The 26,827-nt window shown below is 38.6% G+C and overlaps 2 protein-coding genes across 4 annotated transcripts in view; one reads left to right on the top strand and one right to left on the bottom strand.

Annotated features, from left to right (window-relative positions):
- Nucleotides 1-11,438: 11,438 nt before the first annotated feature.
- Nucleotides 11,439-16,613, bottom strand: MORN2 (MORN repeat containing 2). The gene is made up of 5 exons (XM_037149040.2): nucleotides 16,436-16,613; nucleotides 14,632-14,682; nucleotides 14,144-14,250; nucleotides 13,043-13,179; nucleotides 11,439-11,671 (listed from the first exon to the last, which is right to left on the bottom strand). The coding sequence occupies exons 1-5, from the start codon at nucleotides 16,596-16,598 to the stop codon at nucleotides 11,569-11,571; spliced, it is 561 nt and encodes a 186-aa protein (XP_037004935.2). The 5' UTR covers nucleotides 16,599-16,613; the 3' UTR covers nucleotides 11,439-11,568.
- Nucleotides 16,614-16,853: 240 nt separating this feature from the next.
- The window catches only part of DHX57 (DExH-box helicase 57), a 53,506-nt gene continuing 43,532 nt past the window's right edge, over nucleotides 16,854-26,827 (top strand). Inside the window, exons 1-3 of one of the 3 annotated variants that reach the window (XM_037149044.2) lie at nucleotides 16,854-17,011; nucleotides 20,925-21,151; nucleotides 25,384-25,542. In XM_037149044.2, the coding sequence (XP_037004939.2) occupies nucleotides 20,931-21,151; nucleotides 25,384-25,542 (380 nt within the window). In that variant the 5' untranslated portion in view covers nucleotides 16,854-17,011; nucleotides 20,925-20,930. The other 2 variants (XM_053666853.1, XM_053666854.1) reach the window with 2 other exon arrangements.

Here is a 26,827-nt window from a genome sequence, read left to right as displayed (position 1 = left end):
CTACCCTAAGATCAATCAAGAGAAAAGAAAAAGCAAACATTGGACCCTCCCAAGGAGTCTAGATTCAAAGGTCTTCAAGCATAGGGATTATACACAAATTTCTTTGGTCTGAAGCACCTAGCTCAGGTGAGGGCAGAGGGCAGCGCAGGTGCCTGTACCCAATGCAGGGGTCCTGATGAAGAACTTGCATCCATAGCAGATGTCCCTGCCCAGCTGTGGGGAGGGAGGCAGCTCCCAGCAATAAACTGTTTGGCAATCTCTGGCCTGAAAACGGGCTTAGAGCTCAATTAAGGGAGTGCACATGCATCCATCTATCGGAGGTATTGAAAGAGCCCTGGAAATGTGACAGCGAGGACACTATACTTGTCAGGACCATATTTATCAGAAAATTCACTTGAATGGCTACCAGATTTTCAGCCCGTCTCATGTCTCTTGATCCAGCTCTACATATGGGACCTTAATTTCCTGTCTCAGGCTCTCCTCACTCTCTCTGGCTCATCAGCTCTGCAAATCTCTGCCTCACTGTATCTTCTGAGGCTACTCTTTTAGAAAGGCTGCCTCAGTGGCAGTCCCATGTGTCCCTGTAGCACATTGGACATTAGCTGATATGATTTTGTTACTTGTAACAGTTAATGGCTGGACTAGCTGAACTTAATTGTTATCCTATTTCATAATAGTCCAAATAAGCTACCTATAAACTACTATAAACTACTTTATAGTAGTTAGTGTATATGATGTAGACATGTAGATGATCACAGCTCATGTATTTCATCAAATGCTTGCCTCTCTACATCCGTTCCTCCCATCCTCTATGCCTCATATGTCTTTCTCTACCTAAGGAAATATTTCTCATCCTTCGAGGCTCAGTTCAAATACCTTCTTCTCTAAGAAGTCTTCCTTGATTCTGCAAGGCATTACGAGTCAACCCCTTTCCTACCTATATTCTCATACCATACTGGAATCTCTCCCTGCTGGGAATTAGAGGCATGAAAACATTGAGCATTTTTTGCAGTGGACACTCAATACAAGTTTGAGTTGAATTTAACCAAATTTCAAAGGGTGTTTCTGGTTAATGATTTCATTCCCTAAAGAAATCAATAGGGATGAGTCATAAAAGCATACAAACTTTCTGTAGTAAGAGGACTAAGTTCTGAGGATCTAATCTACAACTTGGTGACTAGTTGATAAGACTGCATTGTGTAACTGAAATTTGTTAAGAGAGTAGAACTGAAATGTTCTCACAAAATAGAAAAAGTAAACATGTGAGGTAATGGATGTGTTAATTAACTCATTGTGTGCGTGAGCGGGTCCTTCCACAATGTATATCAAATCATCACATTGCACACTTTCAACATCCTACAATTTTATATGTCAATTGTACTTGAATAAATCTGGGGGGAAAGGAACAGCATAGAACTTTCTTTATTCATATTAATAGCAGGGAGACACATTTTTAAAAAATTAATGAGCTAGAAAAGGCAAACAGGAAAAAGCAGTGCTGTTCTACCTGAACTGTAAATTTTGTTTAACAAAAGCTCACTAGCTACACATGTAAACTGAGAAACCTTTGGGAGCACTACTTTTGGGCAAAGGCCAAATGTTTCTTTGTATTAAAAAAAATTTATAATACATCATACAAAATTGCATATAGTCTTCCAAGCCTTTATAGCATGTGATAAGTAAAATTTTAAATGAATGAGAAATATTATCAAGTAAAATGTCTTTGAGGCTTTGTAGTCTTGCTTCAGTTCTGAAGCCTCCACCAAGGACTAGGTGAGACTAATGGTGGGCTTTTAGTTAGTGTATTAGGTTAAGGACAGCCAACTATGACAGCTATGACCAGTTATGACATTATTTGCATGCCTTGCTTTAAACTACAGTACTTTAAAACCTAATTTACACAAATAATTATAAAAGCAGCACATACTCAGTGTAGAAATACTGAGAAACTGATGCATTCCCCCTCCTTCTCCTTCCTGCTCTCTGCAGGTAGAAGGGTCGCTGGGAAACCACATGGCCCACCGGGAGTTACTGGAGGGCAGCAGAGGGGCAGAAGGAATAGCAGACCAGAAGTGAATGCCCCCGAGGGACAGACATGAGCCTGAGGCGACAGGTGTGCTGCCCGAATTTTGAGCTGCATCTTACAAAGACGGTTTCAGAGCTCTATTCTCCCAAATCTCCTTTGTAGAAGCAGTGATCTTCCAAAGAATCCCACCTGATTTTTTAGCAACATAGCTTTTTAATGACATATTTTGTCACTGATCCCCCAACAAATCTGAATCATATCGTCTTATCTCTCTTCTGTTTCTTATTCTGTCATCTATAGTATCATTCCCACAACCACTCAGTTAGCCCTGCATTAATTATAGACTTCTTTCTGCCTGTGTAAATCTAAATCATACTTCTTCGGTGAGTCCTACAGTTCAAACATCCCACCAACACAACAGACCTCTGCCTCCATTTATCTGGCCTCCAGTCAGTTCTGCAAACTCATCAGCAGCCCGCCTGATACACACACTAGGCTCCTCATGCAGAAAGGCCTGTGCTTTCCTGCCCTTTACAGCCTCTGGGCATCATGAATGTTGTTCCTTGGTGGACATTCTCCTCCTGCCCCGAACTAGTGTCAAACTTCTTGTGTCCTTCAAGATTCGGTGCAAGTCACTGCCTGTCTTTCTTGACATGTCTCAGTAAAGTCCTTGCTCTTCTTTGCTGCCACAGTATCTTGTCCATACTTCTATTTTAGTATTTATGGTAAATTATTGATTTAAAATTCTTACTTCTACAAGAGCAGGGGCCCACATTGTCTCTCAGTGTCTAGTAATCCCCTGGATTATAGGCAAAATTTCATGTAAGTTCATTTTTTTATAAAGAGAAGGTTGCAGAGCTCACACCAGACTCTCAGAGGAGCCCATACGCACTCTCAACACCAAGAACCACTGCACTGGGTCACGAATCCCTAGAAAAAGAGAGTGAGCTATTTTCTTTCAGTCTCTGCAGTTAGATGCCTAATGGCAGCTAAATGAACATTTCAGTTATCATTTGAAGGTAGAAGTTTATATTATTAAATATATAGTAAATTCAACCTCCTCTATTTGTTAATGTTTTGAAGTAGATAGGAAGTGTGATACAGTGAAGAACACGATGGGCAAAAAGATAGGGAAGAATTTATGCCAAACTAACAGTGGTTATGCTTGGGAAGAGGATTGGGGCAGGAGGGGATGGGCTTTCAAAGTTTACTTACAGTCTTCTGTCTTGATCAAGTTTGTTTGCTTGTTTGTTTTACAGTGTATACTTTTCAGTTTTGAAACTTAAAAATCATATTTTAAACTGTGGGACTTTTTTCTCAAGTGCATGAGACATTTAGCTTCAAACCCCTGCTGTGTTCATTATTTTTGTGACTCTGCGCACCTTACTTAAGCTGTAGAAGCCTACGTTTCCTCAACTGCAATGTGAGGATGATACCTGTGTCACATAGCTCTTGTGTCACAAAGCCTTGCACAAAGCAGGGACTCAGCAAATATTAGTTGAATGTAAAACTTGGTGTTCCTAAAATTTTTTCGCAATCCCCAAAGACATCTAAAATAGAACTCAGTTAAAAAGGCATATTCATTATTGTCTCAATACTGTGAGTAAGCATTCATGTATGCAGTAAAACTCTGGGGTAACATGGATGATTTATAAGGTGGCTATTAGCTTTGACCTCTAACTAATAAGAGAATCCTGTAATATGTTTATTTGTTTGTTTGTTTTTAAACAAAGAAAGGTTACAGAATTCTTCGAAGTAATTTATAACGCTTGCACTTCAAGAATAAAGTGCTGGTTTAAACAAAGTGCACTGGTTTAAACTAAGCTCTCAGTTTATCTGTGTTCTTATTAGAAATAAGTTCTCTGCAATTTTCACTCACCTCATGGCCTGTCTCCACCAGTAGACATCACACCATGTTTGGTAAAGTTTTCCTGATTTCTCTAGAGGGTCTATAAAAAATAAAATGCCATTAATAATGATAGGTGCCTTGTAATTTATACCATCCTTTGTTCTTATAATTTTAGGACTAAAAGTTTTCATTATATATGCAACTGATCATTGCTAAAATTTTCTAGTAGTTCAAAAATATATAAGTAAATATACTTATATTTATATTAAAAATATATAAGTAAAAGTTCTTGTTTCTCATAGTCTTTTCATTTTTAAGTCACTTGGTATTGAGTAGGTACAACTACCTCAATATTTGTATCTTTGGGGTAACTAATAAAAATAAATACCTATGTATTTAAAAACATAGTTGGAGTATTTCAACATGGGTCAGGGAGCTTTGCTAAATAAGGAGAGTTCAAAGCACTTCATCTGACCCTAAAATAATGAAAGCCAAATCTAGATGTTTTCCTAAGTATCCCACATTAAATGAACTCACCTACTTCAAGTGACAATGAAATAGGTTTGTAATGGGTTTTTCTATAGGGGCTAATTGAAGTGACTTATAGTCAAAATGAAATACAGATCCATTTGGAGAACACTTTATGATTTATTTTGTTTTTGTGGACAGTGCAACAGGTTCTAAGCCAGCTACCTCTTTTATTTATTTTTCATTATCTGAAACCTGTAGGGCAGTTTGGCTGTGTCCCTGAATCTTTTTTAAAATGTGAATTCATTTTAATATATTTAGCTATCAATATATTTTAAAACTCATGAGTTTACTCTGGTATCTTCTTATATTTCAGCTCAACCCTGCAGTTCCAGTACAGCATTCTGTCTTTTTCTCTTTCATAGCCCGGACTTCAGTTTCTTGACCTACATCACTGGCATGGCAATGGTAATGGGAGCCTCACAGTGCAGGTGTCAGAATTAAGGGAGATGAAGGCTGAGGGCCAGAGGCTTGAGTGTGGGCAGTAGCAGAACTAGAGGCTAACTCAGTCACCTATTTCATTTTGTGGAGGTCCCCCCCACCCCCCGTCCATTATTCTAAGGAAATCTATGTTTACTCACAGCTAAGCTTGCTCTTTTTCCCTTTCAACTTCACAGATATTATTTTTTAATCCTTTTTTGTGCATAATGCTATTCTTTGTCCTGAAAGAATGGAAGAGGCGATGTAAAGCCTGATACTGGCTTTGTCAATCACTGCTAATTGTCTCCCCATATCCATTCTCTCCTTTTCCTCCAGTAACCCAGTTAAAAAACTGTATCTCACCTTCCTCTTCATAGCTACATGTAACCATGAGAACAGATTCTCCCTATCAGGTACAAGTAGGAAGAATGTGAGTGACCTCTGGGATGTCTCCTTAAAAGAGAGAAAGCATCTTTTTCTCCCACTTCTCCTTCCTCCTGGCCGACCACCAGTGAGGTAGGTGGCATCCTAGCAATCTCTTTGGACCAAGATGTGATGATGCACGAGAATGGCAGAAGAGCAACGCAGCAGGAACCTGGGTCCCTCACACGCGGACCTGCTCTAATGGCCCCGGACTGCCTTCCTCTGGGCTTTCCTTTTTGTATTGTAAGAGAGAAACAAACTTCTAGCTTATTTAAGCCACTATTATTTTGACTTTCTTATATACAGATGAACCCAGCCTATATGCTGGCACTCTAGAAATTGTCTAGAACTGAGAATCATTTTTAATTCTTGAAATTTTTCTTTCATTTCTTTTGAGCATGTGTGTGCTTTCTGTCTGTTAACAAATTCTTCATTCTTTAAAGCCTCTAATGTGTCACCCGAGTCCTTGTTTTTACCTTTTCTCCCTTTCATTACTCATATTTAGAATATTACACTCATTTGAGCTCTGCAGATAAGAATTTTAACCCTCAGATATTGGAAAATGGGGCTGCTCTATTGGGTAAGAAAAAAGGAATTTTGGCTAAAATTTTTAGCTTTCTTTGTGGATTATAGAAAGAACAGTTCATTTCAATTCAATAAGCATTTATTAAGCATAGGCTGTGTAAAAGGCAGTGTCATGTGCTGGAGAGCAATAAAGATGACATTGCTCCTCCTTCAAGGAGCTTACCATCTAGTAGGAAAGATGACACACACGAATGTGACGAATGCAACGAGAAAAGTGTAACACACCTAGAGCTTTCAGAGGAGAAAAGAGGAGTCCCAGTTGTGGGGATTAGAGAAGGTTTCATGAAGAAGATGGGACTTGAGCTGGGCTTTGAACCATGTGTAGAAATATAAAAAGAGGATCCACAAAGGAACAGAGGCAGAGAGTTACAAGGCCTGGGTAGCTTTAGGGGCCCTGGGGAGCACGAGGGTAGACTAGGAGGTAAGACTAGACGGGGGACTGGGGACAGATACAGGGCTGTGAACTTCTTCTTCGAAGGCTGCTCTGCAGTGGAGCGTTCAAGGAGTCACTGAAAGTTTTTAAGCAAGGGAGGAACTGGATCACACGTCCTCAGTAAGAAGATGTCTGTTTGTCATGTTACAAGAAAGATGGGCTGCAAAGAGGCCAGTGAGTGGGCACCTTTAATACTCCAAGTGAAAGGTAACAGTGACCTGAATTAGGATAAGAAGGCAAGGAAAGCACAGAGAGAAGCAGCATTTCAAAAGCTGCTGCATGAGCGCTTTGCCCAGGAAGTTACATGCCTGCTTTGCCCAGGAAAGAGAGTTGGATTGTAATTCTCAGATTCAGAAGTAGGGAATATATCCATTAAAGAATTATTTTAATTTTTATATGTTTACTTGAACTAGAAAACTGGAAAAGGCTGAACATGCTGTAACAATAAACTTAATTGGTTCTGTAATTTTAGCAGAGCATTCCCCCCCATACCAATTGGGAATGTGCCGAATTAGGTACTAGGAGACGGAGAAAGAGTATTGAAAAGTATCTTAGCAAAGAAATGCAACCATCCCTTCATTTCCATTGTTCATCTTTTTTTCCGGGTATTATGGTAAATAGCAGGTGTCTGGGCAGCTTAAAAGGAAGATTTTTCCACTTTTGCCCAATTATCCCTTTACCCACCTTCATTCGATATCTATACCCACCTCACCCACCCACAAACTCCATAGGAAATCCAGTGATAATTTATGAGGAAAAGGCTTTCTAGGATGCATAAGAATTTTCTAGTATTTGCCTATTCGTTTCTCACTAAAACCATGCCAGCATAGCCAGCAGAAAGATAGAAAGAACTGGTATACACCCATGTAGTGGTACTGTATTCTCAAATAGCTTTGAGATAAGTAACCCCAACTCCCCCTAAAAAAAATTCTAAGTAGCTGCTTCCTCATATCCAGGGGACAAATTCTATGGAGTTCCTCAAATATACAAATTTGAATATCTGGTCAGCTACAGCTTTCTCTATTTTTCTGATTACTTTAGGAAAACTTAAATGGGTGTTAATACTTACCTTTTTCTCAGTAAGGGAAGGAGCAGACACAAAATAACCATGAACCTACCAATTAAAAGAGTGTCTTGTGTACTATCTGGCAATTTATGGTTTAATTCGTCTTATTTGGAGTACTGAAAGCACCTTACAAATAAATAATGAACATTTTTTCCTTCTATGACTCCCCAGGTGATTCTTGGTGCTCTCGACAGCGCAAATAATTAATCATGTCACTAGGGACAGGCAGCAGTAATGTGACTGTACAAACAATGGCTGTTGGTAAATTGTGTTTCACTGTCAAGTTAATTGTGTGTGTGCGTGTGTGTTTGGAGAGGTGATCGATCAGTGTGAGAATCTGCATTTTCAACATTGTCCCTGAGAGAAAATTAGCAGGAATTATGAACCTAAAAACGTTTACATTTTGTAAATCTCCAGAAACATAGAAAAATATTCAGCAACTCATACACCAGTCCTAAAATTCAGAATCAAAGGTTCTTAACCTGGGGTCCACAGATAAGATTCAGACCATCTGTAAATCCCCTGAAATTGTATGGAAAATTTTGTGTGATTTTAATTTTTTGGTAAAGGAGGTTGGCTGGTGCCCAAAGATTCTTAAAGTGATCCTTGACCTCAAAAAGGTTAAGAACTTCTACCATTAAAGAAAAAAGAAGAGAGGGAGGGGGAGAGACAAATGTATGTGAAGTTGGTACAAGGCACTTATCTATTAACGTTTATATTTGTATTAAAAGTTAACAATAGTATGATCGTTTTCCTTTCAAAAGCCTGAGATTGCATTAGATTACATTTTTTAGATTGCATTTTCAGAGCCCACAGTATTAACAAAAATGTAGATGTTAATTAAATTCATGAAAACTTTAGAATAAATGTGTGTCAAAAAGTTCCTTCTCTAGTATAAATTTCTGATCCATTTCTGTTAAATCCTTCAGAAGTGCCTTCAATGAAATGACTATATCATTTGCAGCAATATAATTTTGTACTATTTAAAAAGACAAAAAGGTAATAAAAAAACAAATGTCTATATTTTCAGAATACTATTGTTTCATCATATAAAACACATATCATTCCAGTTCTAATTATAATGGAATGCTACTCTCTTTTAACTGAAGAATAGAAGCCTTTCAGGTGAACCTAGTTCTTCTCATCCTGTTCCCAAAACCCTGCACAGGGTTTAGAATTAAGATTCACTAATGTCCCTGTTAATTAATTAGCACACATTTTTCTGAATATAGAGTGAGCTCTTTTATCCCTTTCTGTGTTACAAAAGGCACAAATCAACCTCCCTGCATTCCTAATCTTTATCATTTGTTATTCTTAATGCTAAAGGAACAATGGATTTATTTGCTTTGTAAATAAAAAACCCATCACTCTTTAAGATTGCTGTCAGAATTTAATGCAGCTTCAGTTAAATATGTAATATGCAGAACTCTTCAGTCCCCAAACATTTAATTAGTAGACAACCTATAAAGGCAAATTATGACATAATTTTCAAACTCAGCAAGAAAATGAATGTTTTACAAATTGCTGTAACTTTTGAATAAAAAGTTATTTCTTTCAATGGCTAACTTAAATTGATGTTAGCATATTTGGAATCAAAATTAATAAGGATTGATGGACTTTCTTCTCTTAACAAAACATTTCCCTTCTCAATGCCTCTCAAAACACATAAAAGCACACACTTACCCCATGGTGCTTGCTGTGGTTGGATCACCCTTGGATCAAGGCTTAGCTGGATTCTGAATTAACTTAAAGGTTATAAAAAGAAGCAGAAGAGAGGTTTGACTTCCCCGGAAACGACTGTCATATGCTAACTAGGCTTTTAAATGAGGAAAACTAGTGTCTCTTCTAATTATATAAGCTCCAGGTCAAATTCTAGCATCAACTAATCAAATAACTGAACTGTGTTTAGTTTCAAGGAGTAAAAGGAAGAAGCTGTTTAAGAGGGATCACTTTGATATCTTAGAAAACTGGAAATTTGAGCATTGAAAAGTTATTTAATTGTCAATAAAGTTAAAGATTTTAAAAGCAAAGTATGTATCTTGCTACTTTAAATAATTCAAAAAATGTTGGGGGAAATTTAGTTTGCAGTAAAGCAGATGTTTTGTATTTTTCAGAAGTTTTGAATTTGTATTATATGTCTTGCTCCTGAAAACATCCTCTCACCTAATCTTCCTCTGTCCAGTATTTGTCCTTATAAATTCCAGTACAATAATATTTAATTCTAAAAGAATACCAGTTAACACTAAGCAACAAATTAAAAAATGTCAAATTTTTAAACTGTATCTTTGAACACTTAAAAGTAGGGTCTTTTGAAATTAAATACAAAGCTATTGTTATAAAAACTAACAAAAGTACCATTTTCATTTTAATATTTTAAAATACATTTCAACACAGATTTATAATACAACAAAAAATTAAATAATATTTTGGCAATGATATATTGAGAAGTACAAATTTTAATAAGATTTTGAATAAAGAAATATGATATAGAGGTTATCTAATGCATGCACCATTTTTTGTCAGTTTTAGAATAATAGATTCAGCAAAAACACTCAGATCTTAATGGTAGTTTTTAATGTGTAGGTGCCATGCACTGTCCTGGTAATTGAAAACATTTAATGTAGAAGGTAAAGAAGCTTTCTAGCCATAGAATAGGTGAAGACACAAAGATCTAGTTTCGAGAAAATTGAGATGTGATTCACATACCATATGCAAAGCTTGCCCTTTTAACATGAACACTTCAGTGGTTTTTAGTATTCAGAAGGTCATGTCACCCTCACCACTAATTCTAGAGCAGCTCTCATCACTCAAAAAAGAAACCCCATGCCTCCCAATACCCCCTCCCCTGGCAGCCACCAATCTACTGGACATTTCACACAACGGCCATGCATCATGTACCCTTTGTGACTGGGTCTTTCACTTAGTACAATGTTTTCAAGGTTCATGTTGTAGCATGTACCAGAACCTCATCCTTTTGGGAGCTGGATAAAATTCCATTGCATGCATCTACCATCTTTGTGTTTCCATTTATTAGATGATGAACATTTGGGTGTCTCCAGTACTGGGCTGTTATGAATAATGCTGCTGTGGATATTCCTGTACAAGTCATTTCTCTTGGGTATGTACTTAGAAACTGCTGGGCCGTATGGTAACTACATGTCTTTTTTTTTTTAAGATTTTATTTATCTATTTTTAGAGGGGAATGGAAGGAGAGAGGGATAGAAATATCAATGTATGGTTGCCTCTTGTGCATTCCCTGCTGGGAACTTGCCTGCAACCCAAGCACGTGCCCTGACTGGGAATCAAACCGCGGTTGTTTGGTTTGTAGGCCCACACTCAATCCACTGAGCTATACCAGCCAGGGTGATGTCTAACTTTTTGCTAAACTGTTTTCCATGGCAGCTATACCATTTTACATTCCTACCAGAAATGTTTGAGGTTTCTAATTTCTCTACATCCTTGCCAAACTTTATCTGTCGTTTTAACTAGAGCTATCCTAGTGATTGTGAAGTGGTATCTCACTGTGGGCTAAATTCACATTTCTCTCAAGAGTAATGATATTGAACATCTTTTCATTTGCTTACTAAGCATTACTTTTTTCTTTGATGAAATGTCTATTCAAATCCCTTGCCTGTTTATTAATTGGGTTGTCTTTTATTTATATACATTTACATGAGTCATTTATGTATTCTGGAAACCTTTATCAGATATGTGATCTCCAAATATTTTCTCCCATTCTGTGGATTATCTTTTCATTTTTTTTAAATTGATTTTGAGAGAAAGAGAAAGATGAATTTGTTTTCCACTCACTCATGCATTCATTGGCTGGTTCTTGCATATGCCCTGACTAGGAATCAAACCCACAACCTTTGTGTATCAGGATGGCTCTCTTACCAGCAGAGCTAGTGGCCAGGGCCATCTTTTTATTTTCTCGATAGTTTCCTTTAACACATATACTTTTTAAAAATGACAAAAGTCAGGCACAGGATTGGAAATGGACTTTGCCATAATTTGGATAGTTTTGCTGCTAAAATAAGCACACTCTCAACTGAATCACATTTTATTTTAAACTAATTATAAGATGACGAAAATAAAGTTCAAAAAGGCATAAGCGAATGATGGCTTTATTGGCAAACTTATAATAGAGAGGTGGTGTAGGGGGCTATTTCAGATGACATAGCTGTTTTCCTCACAACGAAAAGCTTCAGTCACCACATGGACACCTGAATGCAGAACATCTACATGTGGAGCTTCAGTCTCAGGCCCGGGGCCGCCGTGAAATGAAAGCTGCCGCACCATTCCAGCCCTTGGGTGTCGGTATACTGTCCTTCGCCTTCCACCCTGCAACAGGGAGAAATGTTTGTTCGCTAACCAGGACCAAGAATTTACAACCCAAATATTAGGCTGTCTGCTTAGTGACGTATTATATACTATTGTCTGGAAAATTACAGCTTCCCATCTTCAGACTTTGATTTCAAACCCAGCACCCTGTTTTCATATCCTATAAAGAAACCAAACTATTAATATTAGTGTTTCAAATAACCACTGTCGTATAAATTCTGGTGTCCAAGATTTTACGGTCACGTAAGTTAGGTTTACACAAAACTCAAATGGTTTAAAAATGAAAAGTTTATATTAGGCCATTTATTTATAAAACAAATATGTATTGACCATCAACTATGTTCACGGTACTGTGTTCTGTGCTGATGTCTCCTTGGACTCTTTGGAATGATAAAAATGCACTTCACTTAACCAAACAGACCTTTATTCCACAGGTTAGATTTCTCTCCCCTTATTAACATAACTGGAAAAAGTTCATGTGTTAACATCACAGACTTGGAGTCAATATAAGTGGACAACCCTCTGCCCTCCTCAAAATGTATTCACATCAATCATTTCATAACAATTAAGTTGCCATTTTAAATTCTGGAAATAATAGTTATTTTTAAATGAACATGAACCTCTGGATGATGTGGCATAATATTTGGTATAAACATTAAGCTTGTAGCCCTGGCCAGGTGGCTCCATTGGTTAGAGCAGCATCTCAAAACCCCAAGTTTGTGGGTTTAATCCCCAGTCAGGGCACATAAAAGAATTAACCAATGAATGCATAAATAAGTGAAAAAACAAATTGATATCTTTCTCTCTCCAAAAATCAATAAATTAAAAAAATTTTTAATAAAATAAAAATAAAAGATTAAGTTGGTAAAGTGGGTACCTTTCTACAATTTGAAATTAACTAATTTGGTATACATTTTAAAAATTAGCTTAATAAAAATGTATACAAATATCAGGTCACAATAAAATATACAATTATGACATTATTCCCAAGGCTGCTTTTTAAAAACTTAACAAGATATTTCAAGTGAAAGTAATTTTTGGCTTAAATTTTCTTAATAATTGCAATAAGCTTTCCATTTCCAAGCTAACTGCCAAAAATGTTATGGGAACAGAAGAGTTCAAGAGGAAATAAAAGTCTTAACAGATTATCACCATGAACGGTATTTTCTTTTGAAGGCTCATGACAGTCTTAGTATCTTGTGACATTCTTTTCTCCCCCCAAAATAACCCAACATTACTTCCTAAATAGATTGTATTTTAAAAAATCTATTACAAAAGAGTGTTTAGCATTAACTAAATATAATATTTAACCAAACATGCCTGAAAAGAATCTTTTACAAAGAACTACAGTGACTTTTATGTTACGCTTACCTGTTTTCATTGAAATTTCCAGTGTACTTTGCCCCATTTGGGAATGTGTATGTCCCCAAGCCATGAAACATGTTGTCCTTAAAGTGGCCTTCATAAGCTGCTCCTGAAAAATGTTGCAGTCTTCCAAAACCATTCATCTGTTCACAAGAAAGGAAATGAGCTCAGTAACTATTTCCCTAGAACACTTTGAAAATGTACACGTCTATCATCCACTTAGGTGTTATTTAATTTATCATTGTATTACTCTTTGTTTCCATAAAAAAGTAAGACATCTTAATAATTTTCCTTTATATGCATCTCTCTGTGAAGCCCCAACCTGACCTGGGGCATTTGACCATCCAGGGCACTTGAACATCATGTTTTAAAGGCCATGATGATGATAACAGGGGTCCTTGAGATACCTTGAATTATCAGAAATCTTAAAGGGCAACCAGTTTAGTTAGCCCAGGAAACAGTACACAGTTGTCAAGAACAAAAATTGAATTCAGCCTTGACTGGTGTGGCTCAGTGGGGTAGTTGGTCCTCCTCCCACAAACTGCAACTGAAAGGTTGCTGGTTTGATTCCTGGTCAGGGCACATGTCTGGGCTGCAGGCCAGGCCCTGGGTTTGGAGTGTGTGAGAGGCGACTGATCGATGTTTCTCTCACACATCAATGTTTCTCTTCTTTCTCTGTCCCTCCCTTCCTGTCTCTCAAAAAATAAATAAACAAAACCTTAAAAAAATTGTATTCAAGCAGACCCAGGTACACATTCTTGTTTCATCACTTACTAGCTAAGGAGAAAAACCTAAGCCTGATTTACCTCATTTGTAAAATAGGAGTATTAATAGTATCTACCTCATGAAGTTGCTTTCAGGATTAAATAAGAAAACTGTATAATGAATTTAGGTTTACCCAATGAATAGGAGATGAGAAAGATGATAATGACTAGTTCTCTGCATAAGTTTAATATTACTCATATGTTCATATATATTGTATTAAATATAATCATTTGGTTTTCTGTTGTATAGTCTTCTCATATGTGTTTTTGATTAATGGAGAAATTCCTGGAATCATTTATTAATAGGTTTACTTATTCACTGTCAGTATTCAAAACAAAATACCTTGTCATCTTTCCAGCTTCCTGTGTAGACAATCCCATTTGGAGTGGTATGAATACCTATTCCATTTCTCTCGAAGATTCCAGAAGGTGTTCTTGTACAATCACCATCTAAACAAGAGAGACATACTGAAGATGACAGATGGGAACCCGGTGTGACTAAGTAATAAAGTATTTACATTCAGGCCTAATCACAACTACACATGTGGGTCTCTCTGGATCCCTAGCACTGACACCAAGGAGACCAGAGATGAAGAATTAGAAGATCTGTAATCACTGAGACCCAGGAAGACTGACAGATCCCGTAAGTTACCAGGGCACACTGCCTAGACTTAACATGAGAATAGGTTTTAAATCTGTTCACCTATATTATTTTATTTAATGGAGTTAATATCCCAGTAGTTGTTTTATGAAATGTTACAGTCCGTTTTTTTACTCTTAAGCTACTTAATTTTAGCCTCTATAGAAAATGTAATTGAAATGTATGCTTACCATACTTGTCTCCATTTGGAAAAATAAAGTTTATCTTATATACTTCTGGAGCTGTTTTAAAAGATTTAGGAAAAGTCACATAAACTTAAATATTTTTATGTCATAATACCTATAACAAATATGCTTTAAGAGCAAACCAAATAGACTCACTTCGTATGATCACAAGCATATCATGCTTACTTGACATTCTATTATCTAGTGCAGGGTTCTGGGGAAATAAATAATTCTGTCTAGATTATTCATTTTGTGTAACTATCACTACAGTCTAATTTTAAGATATTTTAATCACCCAAAAAAGGAATCATGTACCCATTCGCAGGTATCCTCCATTCCCTTAATTCCCCCATGCCCACTCCACCACAGCCCCAGCCCCTGGCAACCGCTAATCTACTTTCTGTCTCTATGAATTTGCATATTCTGGACATTTCATATGTATGAAATCATACAATATGTAGTCCTTTGTGATTGGCTTCTTTTACTTAGTATATTTATAAGGTTCATCCATGTATTGATAAATAATTGTCCATTGTACAGAAATGACACATTGTTTATCATTCTTTAGTTGAGGGACAGCTGAGTTTCCAGTTTTGGCTACTATAAATAATACTGCAATGGACATTCATATAAATTTTTATATGGACGTGTGTTCTTATTTCTCTTGGGTAGCCTATGTGATGTATTGACTGTCTCAGAGGTAAAGTAGGGTAAGGAATCTCTGATATGGCAGGAGAAAAATAGAAAATAAAGATAGTACATGAAGAGGAGTGAGAGTGGAGGTGTCCAAACAGAATTAGCTCGGAATGGAGACGGGGTGAAAAAGGAAGAAAGTAACCAAGGACTGGGGTGAACCTATGCCTCAGAGCACTGGAACTTTTAGTGAACTAAAACACTACGTTTTTCCAATACTGAAGAAAATATTAAGTTGAAAAGACAAACACTAAGTTTACTGTCTACTAGAATGCTACTCAAAGTGTGGCCCATGCATCAGAATCACCTGGGATGCTTGCTAATTCCTAGGCTCTACCCTACACTACTGAATCAGAATATCTATGCGTGAGGCAAGAGAACTGACTATTTTAATTTGAAAATTAATTTAAGTGCCAGGTGAGAAAAGCTACAGGCCCATCTCTTCTGAGGAAATAGTTAACAGCACGGTACCTAGAAGACTTTAAAATACATCCTCGGGGAGACAGGAACAGGTAGTTATGAAACAACAAATGAGAAGTCTAGGAAATATATAACTGATCAAATAAAACTCCTTAGAGGGGTTGAATAGCAAAGATATGATTCGAAAGTAAATTAGTGAACTGGAATACAAGGTTGAAAATCTTTCCCAGAAAGAGGCACGAAGAAAAACAGGTATCACCTAAGCAAAGCTTTTCAGAACTCCCCTCCCCACTAAACTTCTCTAGGAGCCCCCACAATACTCTGGCCTATCCCTACCATAGCACATAGGGCCCTATTAAAAACAACACAAAATAAAATTTTAAAAAACCCGCAATCTCCTATCATGGTACCCAACTCGTCTAGGTCAGGGATCACAGGTTAGTCCTCACCCTAGAGTCCAGCAGGAACTGAATGTCTAGTGAATGAATGGCACTCGGAAAGAAATCCGGTTGGTCATACAAGAAACTGAATGGTTTTCAATTGCTTGGTCATACAAGAAACCGAATGGTTTTCAATTGCTCTTAAATGGCTCGATATTCCAAGGTTTGGAATGTTAGAGCTAGAAGGAACGAACCTAACAGACCGAGATCATCTGGCTGCACAGAGGAAACTGAAACCTAGAGAGGTCGGCACTTGCCTAAATTGTCACAACAGCAAATCAGCAGCCGAATCAGAGATAGAATCCCGATCTCCTGATCTTCAGGCCAGGGGCTCTCCTCGCCCCCCACCCCTTTCCCCGTGTAGACCTTCAGGAAGTATGTCACTCCGGCAAAGGAGTTACCAGGAACCGAGCTCTGCATCAACGAGTTCTATTTAAAGGCGCCCTTCCCCACTCGGGACATTGGGAGGAGGGGCACTCACTTGACAGAGAGGTCTTGGAGAGATTTTCTTGACTCTGGGATTCCTCCGGAGTAGCCAGCTCTGCGGCGAAGAGGGAACCAAAAGCTAGATATGAGCAGAACGCGACTCGGTTGCTGGGGCAACCGGGCACCTTTCACCCGGAAATTAAAATGTGAGGGGCCAAGACTGAGCCAATCAGAAGGCGCCAGAGCTGTGCGGCCGCTGCCGGACCAAGGCCGAGCAGCTCCGGGTGAGATCCGTGAGGGTGGCGAATTCCGGCGGGACCCCTACAGCCGTGAGCTCTCGCTACTGACAGCCGCCCAGGGAAGCATCACTGCGAGCCCTGTACCGTCTCCCTCTCCGCGGACAAGGGGTGGGTGTCCGTGTGCGTGGTCTTTGCGTCGTCCCGGTGGACAGTGTGCAGATCCTTACACCGCCTCCCTCTGCCGGGGTCTGATGGGATCCAGCCTGTTTGATTGGGGCTGGTGAGTCTGGACCCGCAGAATTTCAGATCCTGGGAACGGGCCGGGCGGGGGTCGACAGCTGAGGTGGCCCACCAGCCTAATGCCGGAGGCGAGGGAGCTAAACTCGGGCTCCTAGCGGGGTAAAGGGTTGGATTGGAGAGGCTCGGGTTTCATTTCCTGTCTTCTCCTTCTTGAACCGAAAGGCTCTGTGGGAGAGAGGAATGGGGATGATTCTTGCTCTAAGAAAGGTCCTAGGTGTGGGTATGTGCTGAAGCTGAAATATGGAGTCAGTCAGAGATTTGCCTGGAAGGCGAGTGGTGTGTGTCAGTGTTGATCGCCCCGCTTAGTGATTCTGTTCCTGGGAACCAGACTTGGGTGTGAAACAAAGGATATTCTTCGAGCCAAACTTAGGTCCCTGTGTCCACGGTGAAAAGAAATGACTGGAATCTTCCCAGGCTAAATGGGATTGAATAGTGGCGTCCATCAATGTGGATTATACAACCGAATTCCTGATCCCCGAAACACGTATGGGGAGAGACATGTTGGCTGCAGACAGCAAGTCTTCACCCAGAATTTGAGAGCAGATCTCAGATCAAGTTGTAAAGGTAACACTTTCTGGGTTCGTGTGAGGCGAGTAGTTGATCGCTCTTCAGGCAAGCTTGCTGTGGCTTGGTGTGGCTGGCTAGTCATTCTTCTCTTTTTAAATAAAATCACAGTATCTTCTTGCCCCCCCCCCCCCAGTGCTTCTTACTGCACAAATTACCTGGCTGGATGGTTTTTGAAATGACGTTTTAATCTTTCCCTCTGATTTGTATATCCCTCCCCTTTTTCTAAACTTTAGAAATGATAGATAATTATTAATGTGCAACTTTACAGAATTCAATTTGTTCCATTGTTCTGATCTCCTGCTAAGCTTTTGATAACCCTACATTTTTGTGAGTGTATGTATATTTACTATTGTTTCTACAGAAAAACTTGAGGCACACTTCTTTCTTACGATGTTCTTATCTAGAAGATGCTCTAGAGTCAGGAAATTGGTAATGATATGGTTTAAAATTTACATTAGATTATTAATATTTTTTATTTTTCATTTTTATCATGTTTTGACGCATCAAGAGCCTAGCTGGTCAGGAAAAAACTGCCCTTTATAAGGATAGCTCATTATCAACTGACCCGTGAACATGCCCTTCATGTGCACACCAACCAGTCTGGAGTCCATAGCCCCAACCACCTCCTAGTTTCCCCTGACCCGAAATCAACCCAGGGCCAGGTACCAGGCAAGTAGGAACAGCCCCTGTGCCCCAAAGTCTGCTGCAATTAGTCAAACTAGCCACCTCCAAACTGTTTACCCTGCCCTGCCCTGCCCATGGAACCCCCAGAAAGGCTGTGGGCCTGCGCCTTCTGGCTCCTCTCTGCCTCCTCACTAGTGCTTTCCCCCTGGTGACAGGACACGTGTCTCCTTTCTAGGGGACTAACACTAAACTTTTCTTTCAATAGCATTTTCACTCAGTTTCCTTTATAAATTAAGACCCAGGCACAAACTCACAGGGGCAAGCTTATCAAAAGCGATTCAGAAGCCTTTGAAATATGTGTGTGTGGTAAAGAGGTGATACAGTGGAAAGAATTTCAGCTTTGGACTCAGGGTCTAGATTATTTCAAACCCTGGCTCCAGAATTTGTTTCTGTCGTGGATGACATTAGACAAGTCTGCTCTTCTGTAAAATAGGAAGTAATATTTCCCTTACAATATTTTTTAGAGGATTTAGAAATCTCACCTTTCCCCTCATCAAAGACTCATATATACAATTACCTTATACATATCTCCATTACAGTATCTAAGGCATCTCAAATGTAACATATGCAGTCTGAACCTGTGACTTTCTTCCCCCAAATCTTTTTCTCCCCTGTATCCCTATTCTGAGCACATAGCACTACAATTTATCAGGCCACTGTCAGAGAGCTTACCACCTATGTTTTCTTCCAGGAGAGTTTTTAAAAAATATATCCACAATCTTTTTATTTTACTTTATTTATTTTTGAAAAAAAATTATTTTATTTTTAGACCGAGGGGAAGGGAGGAACAGAGGGAGAGATACATCATTGTGTGGTTGCCTCTTGCATGTCTCCTACTGGGGACCTGGCCCACAACCCAGGCATGTGCCCTGACTGGGAATTGAACTGGTGACTCTTTGGTTCACAGGCTGGTGCTCAATCCACTGAGCCACACCAGCCAGGGCTCTTCCAGGAGTTTTGTGGTTTCCAGTCTTACATTTAAATCTTTAATCCACTTTAAGTACATTTTTGTTTATGGTATAAGACAGTAGTCTAATTTCATTCTTTTTCATGTGACTGTCCAGTTTTCCCAGCACCATTTATTGAAGAGAGTGTCCTTTCCCTATATATGTTCTTGGCTCCTTTGTTATAAATTAATTGACTAAACGTATATATCTGGGCTTTCTATTCTGTTCCGTTTATTTATATATCTATTTTTATGCCAATACCATAGTGTTTTGATTACTATAGCTTTGTAATATAGTTTGAAATCAGGACGTATGCTGCTTCCAGCTTTGTTCTTCTTTGTCAAGATTGCTTTGGCTATTAGGGGTCTTTTGTGGTTTCATACAAATTTTAGGAAATGGTCATACAAATATACAAATTGGTTGTTCTATTTCTGAGGAAAATGCCATTGGTATTTTATAGAGATTGCATTGAATCTGTGGATTGCATTGAATAGTATGTACATTTTAACACTATTAATTGTTCTAATCCATGAGGACAGACTATCTTTTCATTTCTGTATATCTTCTTCAGTTCCTTTTTTTAACATCTTACAGTTTTCAATGCATAAGTCTTTCACCTCCTTGGTTAAATTCATTCGTAGGTATTCTGACTTTAAAGTTTATTTTGTCTGATATAAGTACAGTATCCCTGCTCTCTTCTGGTTTCCATTCACCAAGTTTAATATCTTTTTCCATCCCTTCACTTTCATTCTGTGTGTGTTAAAGCCGAGGCAATTCTGTTGTAGGCAGCGTATAGTTGGTTCTTGTTTTTTCATCCATTCAGCCACTCACTGTCTTTTGACTGAAGAATTTAGTTTCTTTACATTTGAAGTAACTATTGATGGGTAGGACTTACTCTTGCCATTTTATTGTTTCCTCTGTGTTTTATAGATCCATTGTTCTTTTCTTTCTCTCTTTCTGTCTTTTGTGATTTGATGTTTTTCTGTAGTGGTATGCTTTTATTCCTTTCTCTTTATTTTTTGTGTATCAACTATATTTGCTTTGGAGTTTCCTTGAGGCTTACCTAAAAAACCTTACAGCATTTTATTGTAAACTGGTAACAATTTAACCTGGACTGCATGCAATAGCTCCACACTTTTACTCCCCACAGGCATAATCTCTGAGCCAGGGCTGTGTCCAGAAGTGTATGTGCAAATTTAAAGTTTGTGTATCAAATCACATACTCAGTAAATGAAAACATTTCTACTCAATTAAAACTTTTTAAACTCTACAGCACATCTGACCAAATCAAAATATAGGGTTGGGGCCTAGGTTCTTGTTGTGAAACTTCTCCATGCATTTCTGATGCACATCTCTGGTTAAGAAATCTGCGTCAGAGAAACTCACTAAATATCAGTCCTTACAGGAACATGCTTATAAATATTTTGTGAAGCAATGTATCCATTCTTTCCTTAAACTGGCCCTTTTAAAATGTGCCTTTTTCCTTTATTTCTTTAAAATAGGCTGTATCCATAACATTGAAAACAACAAATGATTATGCTCGTCTGGCTTTATGATGCCTGTCATCCTTTTTTCTCTTACAGGTGAAAATGAGCTCTTCAGTAAGAAGAAAAGGCAAGCCAGGCAAAGGAAGTGGAAAAGGGTCTTCTAGAGGAGGAAGAGGAGGCAGGAGTCACACCAGCAAATCTCATGGGGGTGGCAGCGGTGGCAGCGGTGGTGGTGGCAGCGGTGGCAACAGAAAGGCCTCCAGCAGAGTTTGGGATGATGGTGATGACTTTTGTATCTTCAGTGAATCGAGGCACTCAGCCAGGTACTGTGCTCTCTGTTCAAATGTAGAAACAGTGTTGATTCCTAATCCACACAAATGGCTAAGGGAAGGGGGAAGAAATGCCAAGTGATTCAGGCCAAGTTAATTGTTCCTCTTAACTTAAAATTTGGCAGTGGCCCCCCTCGGTATAATACATTCTAAAGCCACAATGGCAAAGAGTGGCCTTTTCTTTTTGGAAGTTTAGAATATGAAGTTAACTTTAACTTTCACATGACCCTGTGAATTGAGTGTCATACTCTTATGTAACCAGTGTTAGTAGGAAACAGTGAAAGTGATGAAAATTATTTTAAGTATTTCTTAGGCTTATGGTTTGAGGAAATGGTGAAAGCGATGAAAGTTATTTTAAGTATTTCTTAGGCCTTATGGTTTGAGGGTCCCAGCGACCTGATTGTACTCTTTCTGATCGATGAATAATCTGTTTTCCAATCAGATTGACCACATCTTCACTGGGGCTTCATGCTATGACCAGTGACAGACATCTTATCCAGGCTTCTCTCATATTCAACTTTTAAATAATGAATAAATCCTGGTAATTCTAATGCATATTTAATGAAGTAAAGGTTTACTGCTGTGTGCCATGCAATATAGATGTAAAATTGTAATTACCCCTCAAACTGCATTGTGAGCTTTCCACTAGAGTTTTTAGAGATGAGAGTTTGCTTTAAAACACACACACACAAATACACACTTTTTTAAGGGAACAATTCTCAAACTTTTAACATAAATGAATTCAACTTTGTGCATTTGGGAAAAAGGAAGAATGGATAAGAAATTAAATAGTTTAAACTTACCATTCACGAAATGAGTCTGGGCCCCACGGTGAGCGAGATATGGGGAGAAGAATCTGCTATTTCCTCAGTCGGACTTGGCCTCCAAGTGCTTCTTGGAGTTCAAGCCTCAGATGCACTTAGCATGTGATTTTAGGGTTTAAATATGTTTTCCATTCATAGTGCCTAACATAACCAAATACTTCATCTGGTATTCAACAAGAAAATGTACATTTTTTTCTCATTCTAGAATTTAATGGCCAATTTGTACATATTAAGAGAGAATATAGCAGTCTCAAACTTGACAGCATTTTCAGGAGTCTTCCAGAGTAATTTTAAACTATATTTTCACCTCAGGAACTCAATTTCTGATTTAGGTGCAGCTTCATTCTTTTTGAAAACAGGTAGTATAGGTTCTTGCGGTCTTAGGCGTTCATTCATGCAGCAGATACTGACTGCGTGCCTGCTATGCACCAGGTACTATTTTAGGGACTAGAATTACAGCAATGAGTAAGATCTTGTTCTTGTCTTCATAGAAGGATATTGGAGATATAAAGACCATAAATAAATGTATACTGTGTCAGGTGGTAAGTGCTATGGAAAAAAATGAGGGTAGAGGTGATAGAAAAATACCAGAATAGATTGCTGGTATTTAATACACAGTGATCAGAGAAAGCTTCCCTACTAAGGTTCGTTTCAGCGAGGACGAGAGAAATGAAGGAGCCGGCTGTGAAGCTAGCAGAGGAAAGAACATTCAAGGCTGAGGGAACAGCAAGTACCAAGTCCCTAAGCCAGGAGTGTGCTTGAAAGGTTCAGGAAATGGCAGGGAAGCCAGCGGCTAGAGTGGATAAGTAAAGAGGTGAGGGATAAACAGTTAGAGCTGAAAGGCTACGCTTTGTAGGGCTTTATAGACCATAGCAAGGACTTTGGCTTTTGCTTTCTGTAGGATGGAAGTCATTGGCAGGGTTTAAGGAAGGGTGTGTGACATTAGTCACTCTGCCCAGAGTTGCTGCTACTCAGTATATACCTTTATGTGAATTAGAAATTGGTGCCCTTTTCTCTGAGCATTGTAGCCTAAGGATGCATGACTTGAGGAGCACAGCATGGGCTGGATTTTAGCTCTTGCTGCCCTTTTCCCACCTCTGCCAGGAGCCTGTGCACAGCGTACAGTCTGTGCAGCCATACTCAGTAGCCCCGACTCAGTGTGCTATGTGGAGAAGAGCCTGGGGGCGTGGGTTGGAGCCAGAGAGACCAGAGGGGAGGTAGGTACTCTCCAAGTGGTGATGTCGCAGACAACTTCATGTATGTCTGGAGTTCAAGGAAAAGGCCGAGGGTAGAGAAGTAAATGAATATATGAGTGTCCTATAAGTAAATGCTATTGAAAGCTATGAGAATGGATGAGCTAGACTGCAGAGAGAGGTGTGAGCTTTTGAGCCCTGGAACTCCAGGCTTGAGTGCTGAGAGAGATTAGGGGATTCAGAGTGGACTGAGAAAGAGTTTCCAATGGAGTAGAAGGAAAACTAGAAGCATGTTTTCTGAAAGTCAAGAAATAAAAGTGGTTTAAAGGGGACTATCCAATCTGATTGGATTGGATACTTAAGGGCATATTCAGTTGTTTTTAAAAAATGCTCCTGGTAGGTCAGGAAAAACATGTCTTGATAGTTGTCCAACAGACTTGGCAATGTGGACAGCATGGTAACCTCGACAGAGCTGTTTGGTGTACAGTAGTTGGTAGGGAAAAACCCTAACGGGGTGTGTTTCCGAGTGAAACAGAAAGAGAGTGGAGACAAAGAGAATGATTTAGATATACATTTTGAGGAGTTTTGCTCTAAAGCAGGGTCCCCCAACCTCCAGCCACAGACCTGCAGACGTGTACCAATTGAAGCCTGTTAGGAACCAGGCCGCACAGCAAGAGATGAACTTGAATGTAATGGGCTCGAATCATTCCAAAACCATCCCCCCTTCCTCTGGTCTGTGGAAAAATTGTCTTCCACGAAACCAGTCCCTGGTGCCAAAAAGATTGGGACAGATGCTCTATTGGGCAGGGGATGAAGGAGAGAAAGGGCTGTAGCTTGAGGGAGATTTGCCATCGAAGGGAGGGTTTTGTTGGTTGTGTGTGTGCATATCTGTATGGAAAATGTCACGAACTAGTCGGTCTAGGTAACAGATGTTTATTTTTTGTAGGTTAAATTTTTTTCCAAGCAAAAAGTTAGCGGAAATGATGGATTTTTGGCCAACATTTCTTTTTGGAGGTTGCAACTAAGTAGTTAAAAACCACCATCAACTCTACTTTCTCCTTTGCTCCCCAGTTTTACAAGTGTAAATGTATAGTTTTTCTCAAAGTCTCAGTAATGTTTTGCATTGTAAATATAGAGAATGTGTCTTCCATTTCCCTAGAGTTATGAAAATTTATAATAAAACGTGGCAAACAAAAAAAAAAAACCCAAGTGAATAAAATTAAACCTTAGAATTTATGTGTTTTTTTTAATATTTTTTTTTAATTTATTTATCTTTAGAGGGGAAGGGAAGGAGAGAGGGAGAGAAGTATCAATGTATGGTTGCCTTTCATGCGTCCCCTGCTGGGAAGCGGCCTGCAGGGAACCGGTCTGCAACCCTGGTATGTGCCCTGACTGGGAATCGAACCTTGATTGTCTGGTTCGCAAGCCCGCGCTCAATCCACTGAGCTACACCAGCCAGGGCCAGAATTTATGTTTTAAATATTAGGGAGTCCTTTAAAATCTAAATTCCAACCATGCAAGATTTGTGAGATAAATTTTAGTACATCTGTATCCTTATATAACCATTTAAAATTATTTTGTAGGAGAATACTTAATTTTAGGGGGAAATGCCAACTTTGTTTTGATAGGGAAATAAAGCATATTTTAAAAGATTATATATGCTGTACAATTTTTTAATGTATATGAAAAAGATAATATGAATTAGGGTGACCTCTGTTTTCTTTTTTGTTCTTTACCTTTCTACAGTGAACATGTATTTTTTTATAATCAGAAAATAATTTAGGTAAGTATTTATAAAATAGGCCAAGTATTAACTTGTAAGTATTAATGAGTAAAATGGAACCCTTGGTTGTTCTCAGGCTGGCTACCTAAAATGGAATCAATACACACTTTTCGTGGGCAGTGTATTTCTTTAGAAAGTTCTCTAGTGCAGAGGGAGTCATGAGAGCATTGCTTCTTCCAGAGGGATCTTGAGTTACTGAAGCCAGTTTTAATGGTTGAAAATCTGATTGGTGTTTTTTGCTGCAGTTCCAACATAATGAAGTCTGGTAAGGATTGTAGGAAATAGAGAACCTCTTCCCATTCGTTGTCATCTTTTTTAAGATACTGGACAATCTAGTTTGTGTTATACACGTTTGGGGATGCCGAGGAGAGTATAACAATTCTGATTACAAGGAAACAGGTAATTTTCTTCTCTTGTCCTTTGCAGACCTGGCAGCAGTAGTGTAAGAAAAGGAGAGGCACACCCCAAATGGAAGCCCAAAGCCAAGGTGCCCTTACAGACTCTACACATGACCTCTGAGAATCAAGAGAAAGTGAAAGCTCTTCTCCGAGACCTGCAAGAACAAGATGCAGATGCTGGATCTGAGTAAATTATTTTATCTGAGTAAATTATTTTATTAAGGGAGATGTATTGGCATCTCCACATACAGTGAAGATCCTGGGTGTCCTTTGAATATGGTATCAACACTATATGGTTGTGGCCATATAGCTAGTTGAAAGTGAGCTAAGAGAAATGCAAGAATAATTATTCAGCAACAGTTTTAAAGTGAGTTTAACAGTATGTGTGAGCAGTAGTACAGCTTGCCTTTTCGTCTCTATTATTTTTGTCCTAGGACAGCAATTTGCAACCTTTTTCATCTCATGGCACATATAAACTAATTGCTAAAATTCTATGACACTCCAACACATACGCTTTTTTGCCGACCTGACAAAAAAAATGGGTATAATTTTGATTCACACCAGACAGCTATTGTGTTGACTGTTATCATTTTTTTATTTGACGGTTTAAGGGGAAAGAGATCAATGCCACTGACTAAACAGTCAAGTACTGCAGGTTTTAAAAATTTTGGCGGCACACCACTTGAAAGTCATTGTTCTAGGACGATGCTAATAAGGATTCAGTAATTGCTTTATTGATATCCTTCTAAATAAAACCTTGTAGTAAACAAGTAGAAGTATTGTTCTAGGAGCAAATATTGAGTTGATCTGATGAAGTCTTAAGACTACACTACCTGTGACCATCTGCCTATCAACTTCTACTCTTTTGGTTATTTTGCTTTGTGATTTCAGTGGGAGAGATTAATTCTTTCCACTTGCCAGAATTAATGAGTGGTCAGTCATGAGCAGCTCAATTTCCATCCTATCTACAAATCTCTTGTCTGTCTTGGATTTAGGAAAGGTGATTATACAGCAAAGCAAAAAATTAGGGTTGGTTTTTATGACTGAGAAGAGAAAGAGAGGACAGCCAAGACTTTATAGTGAAGCCATACGGGCTCTGGGGTGAGACTGTCTCAGTTGAAATCTCCAGTTTCTCTTTACTGTGTAACTTTTGGCAGTTACTAATCCTCTCTAAATTTTAGTTGATCACCTGAAAAATGGAGATTCCAGTAGTATCTGGTTGGGTTACTGGGAAGATTCTAAAAGAGGTAATAATACAAAACACTTAACGTAGTACTTGGCATGCAGTAAATAACTGATAAGTGTTAATCACTGAAATATAAATTAATAAGTGAATAAGATTAAATCAGTGACTGAATAGTGGTCAGAATCCTATGTCTTTTCGCTTTTAAATTAAATTCTTAGACTCTTGCTAAGTTTTTTCTCTGAAGTATTATATATTAATACTAAATTTAATATACACATATTAAATT

This window comes from Artibeus jamaicensis, unplaced genomic scaffold, assembly GCF_021234435.1.
Source record: "Artibeus jamaicensis isolate MK-2021 breed Jamaican fruit bat unplaced genomic scaffold, CSHL_Jam_final contig_465, whole genome shotgun sequence".
Lineage (NCBI taxonomy): Eukaryota > Metazoa > Chordata > Mammalia > Chiroptera > Phyllostomidae > Artibeus > Artibeus jamaicensis.
This window is presented reverse-complemented; position numbering and strand designations above follow the sequence as displayed.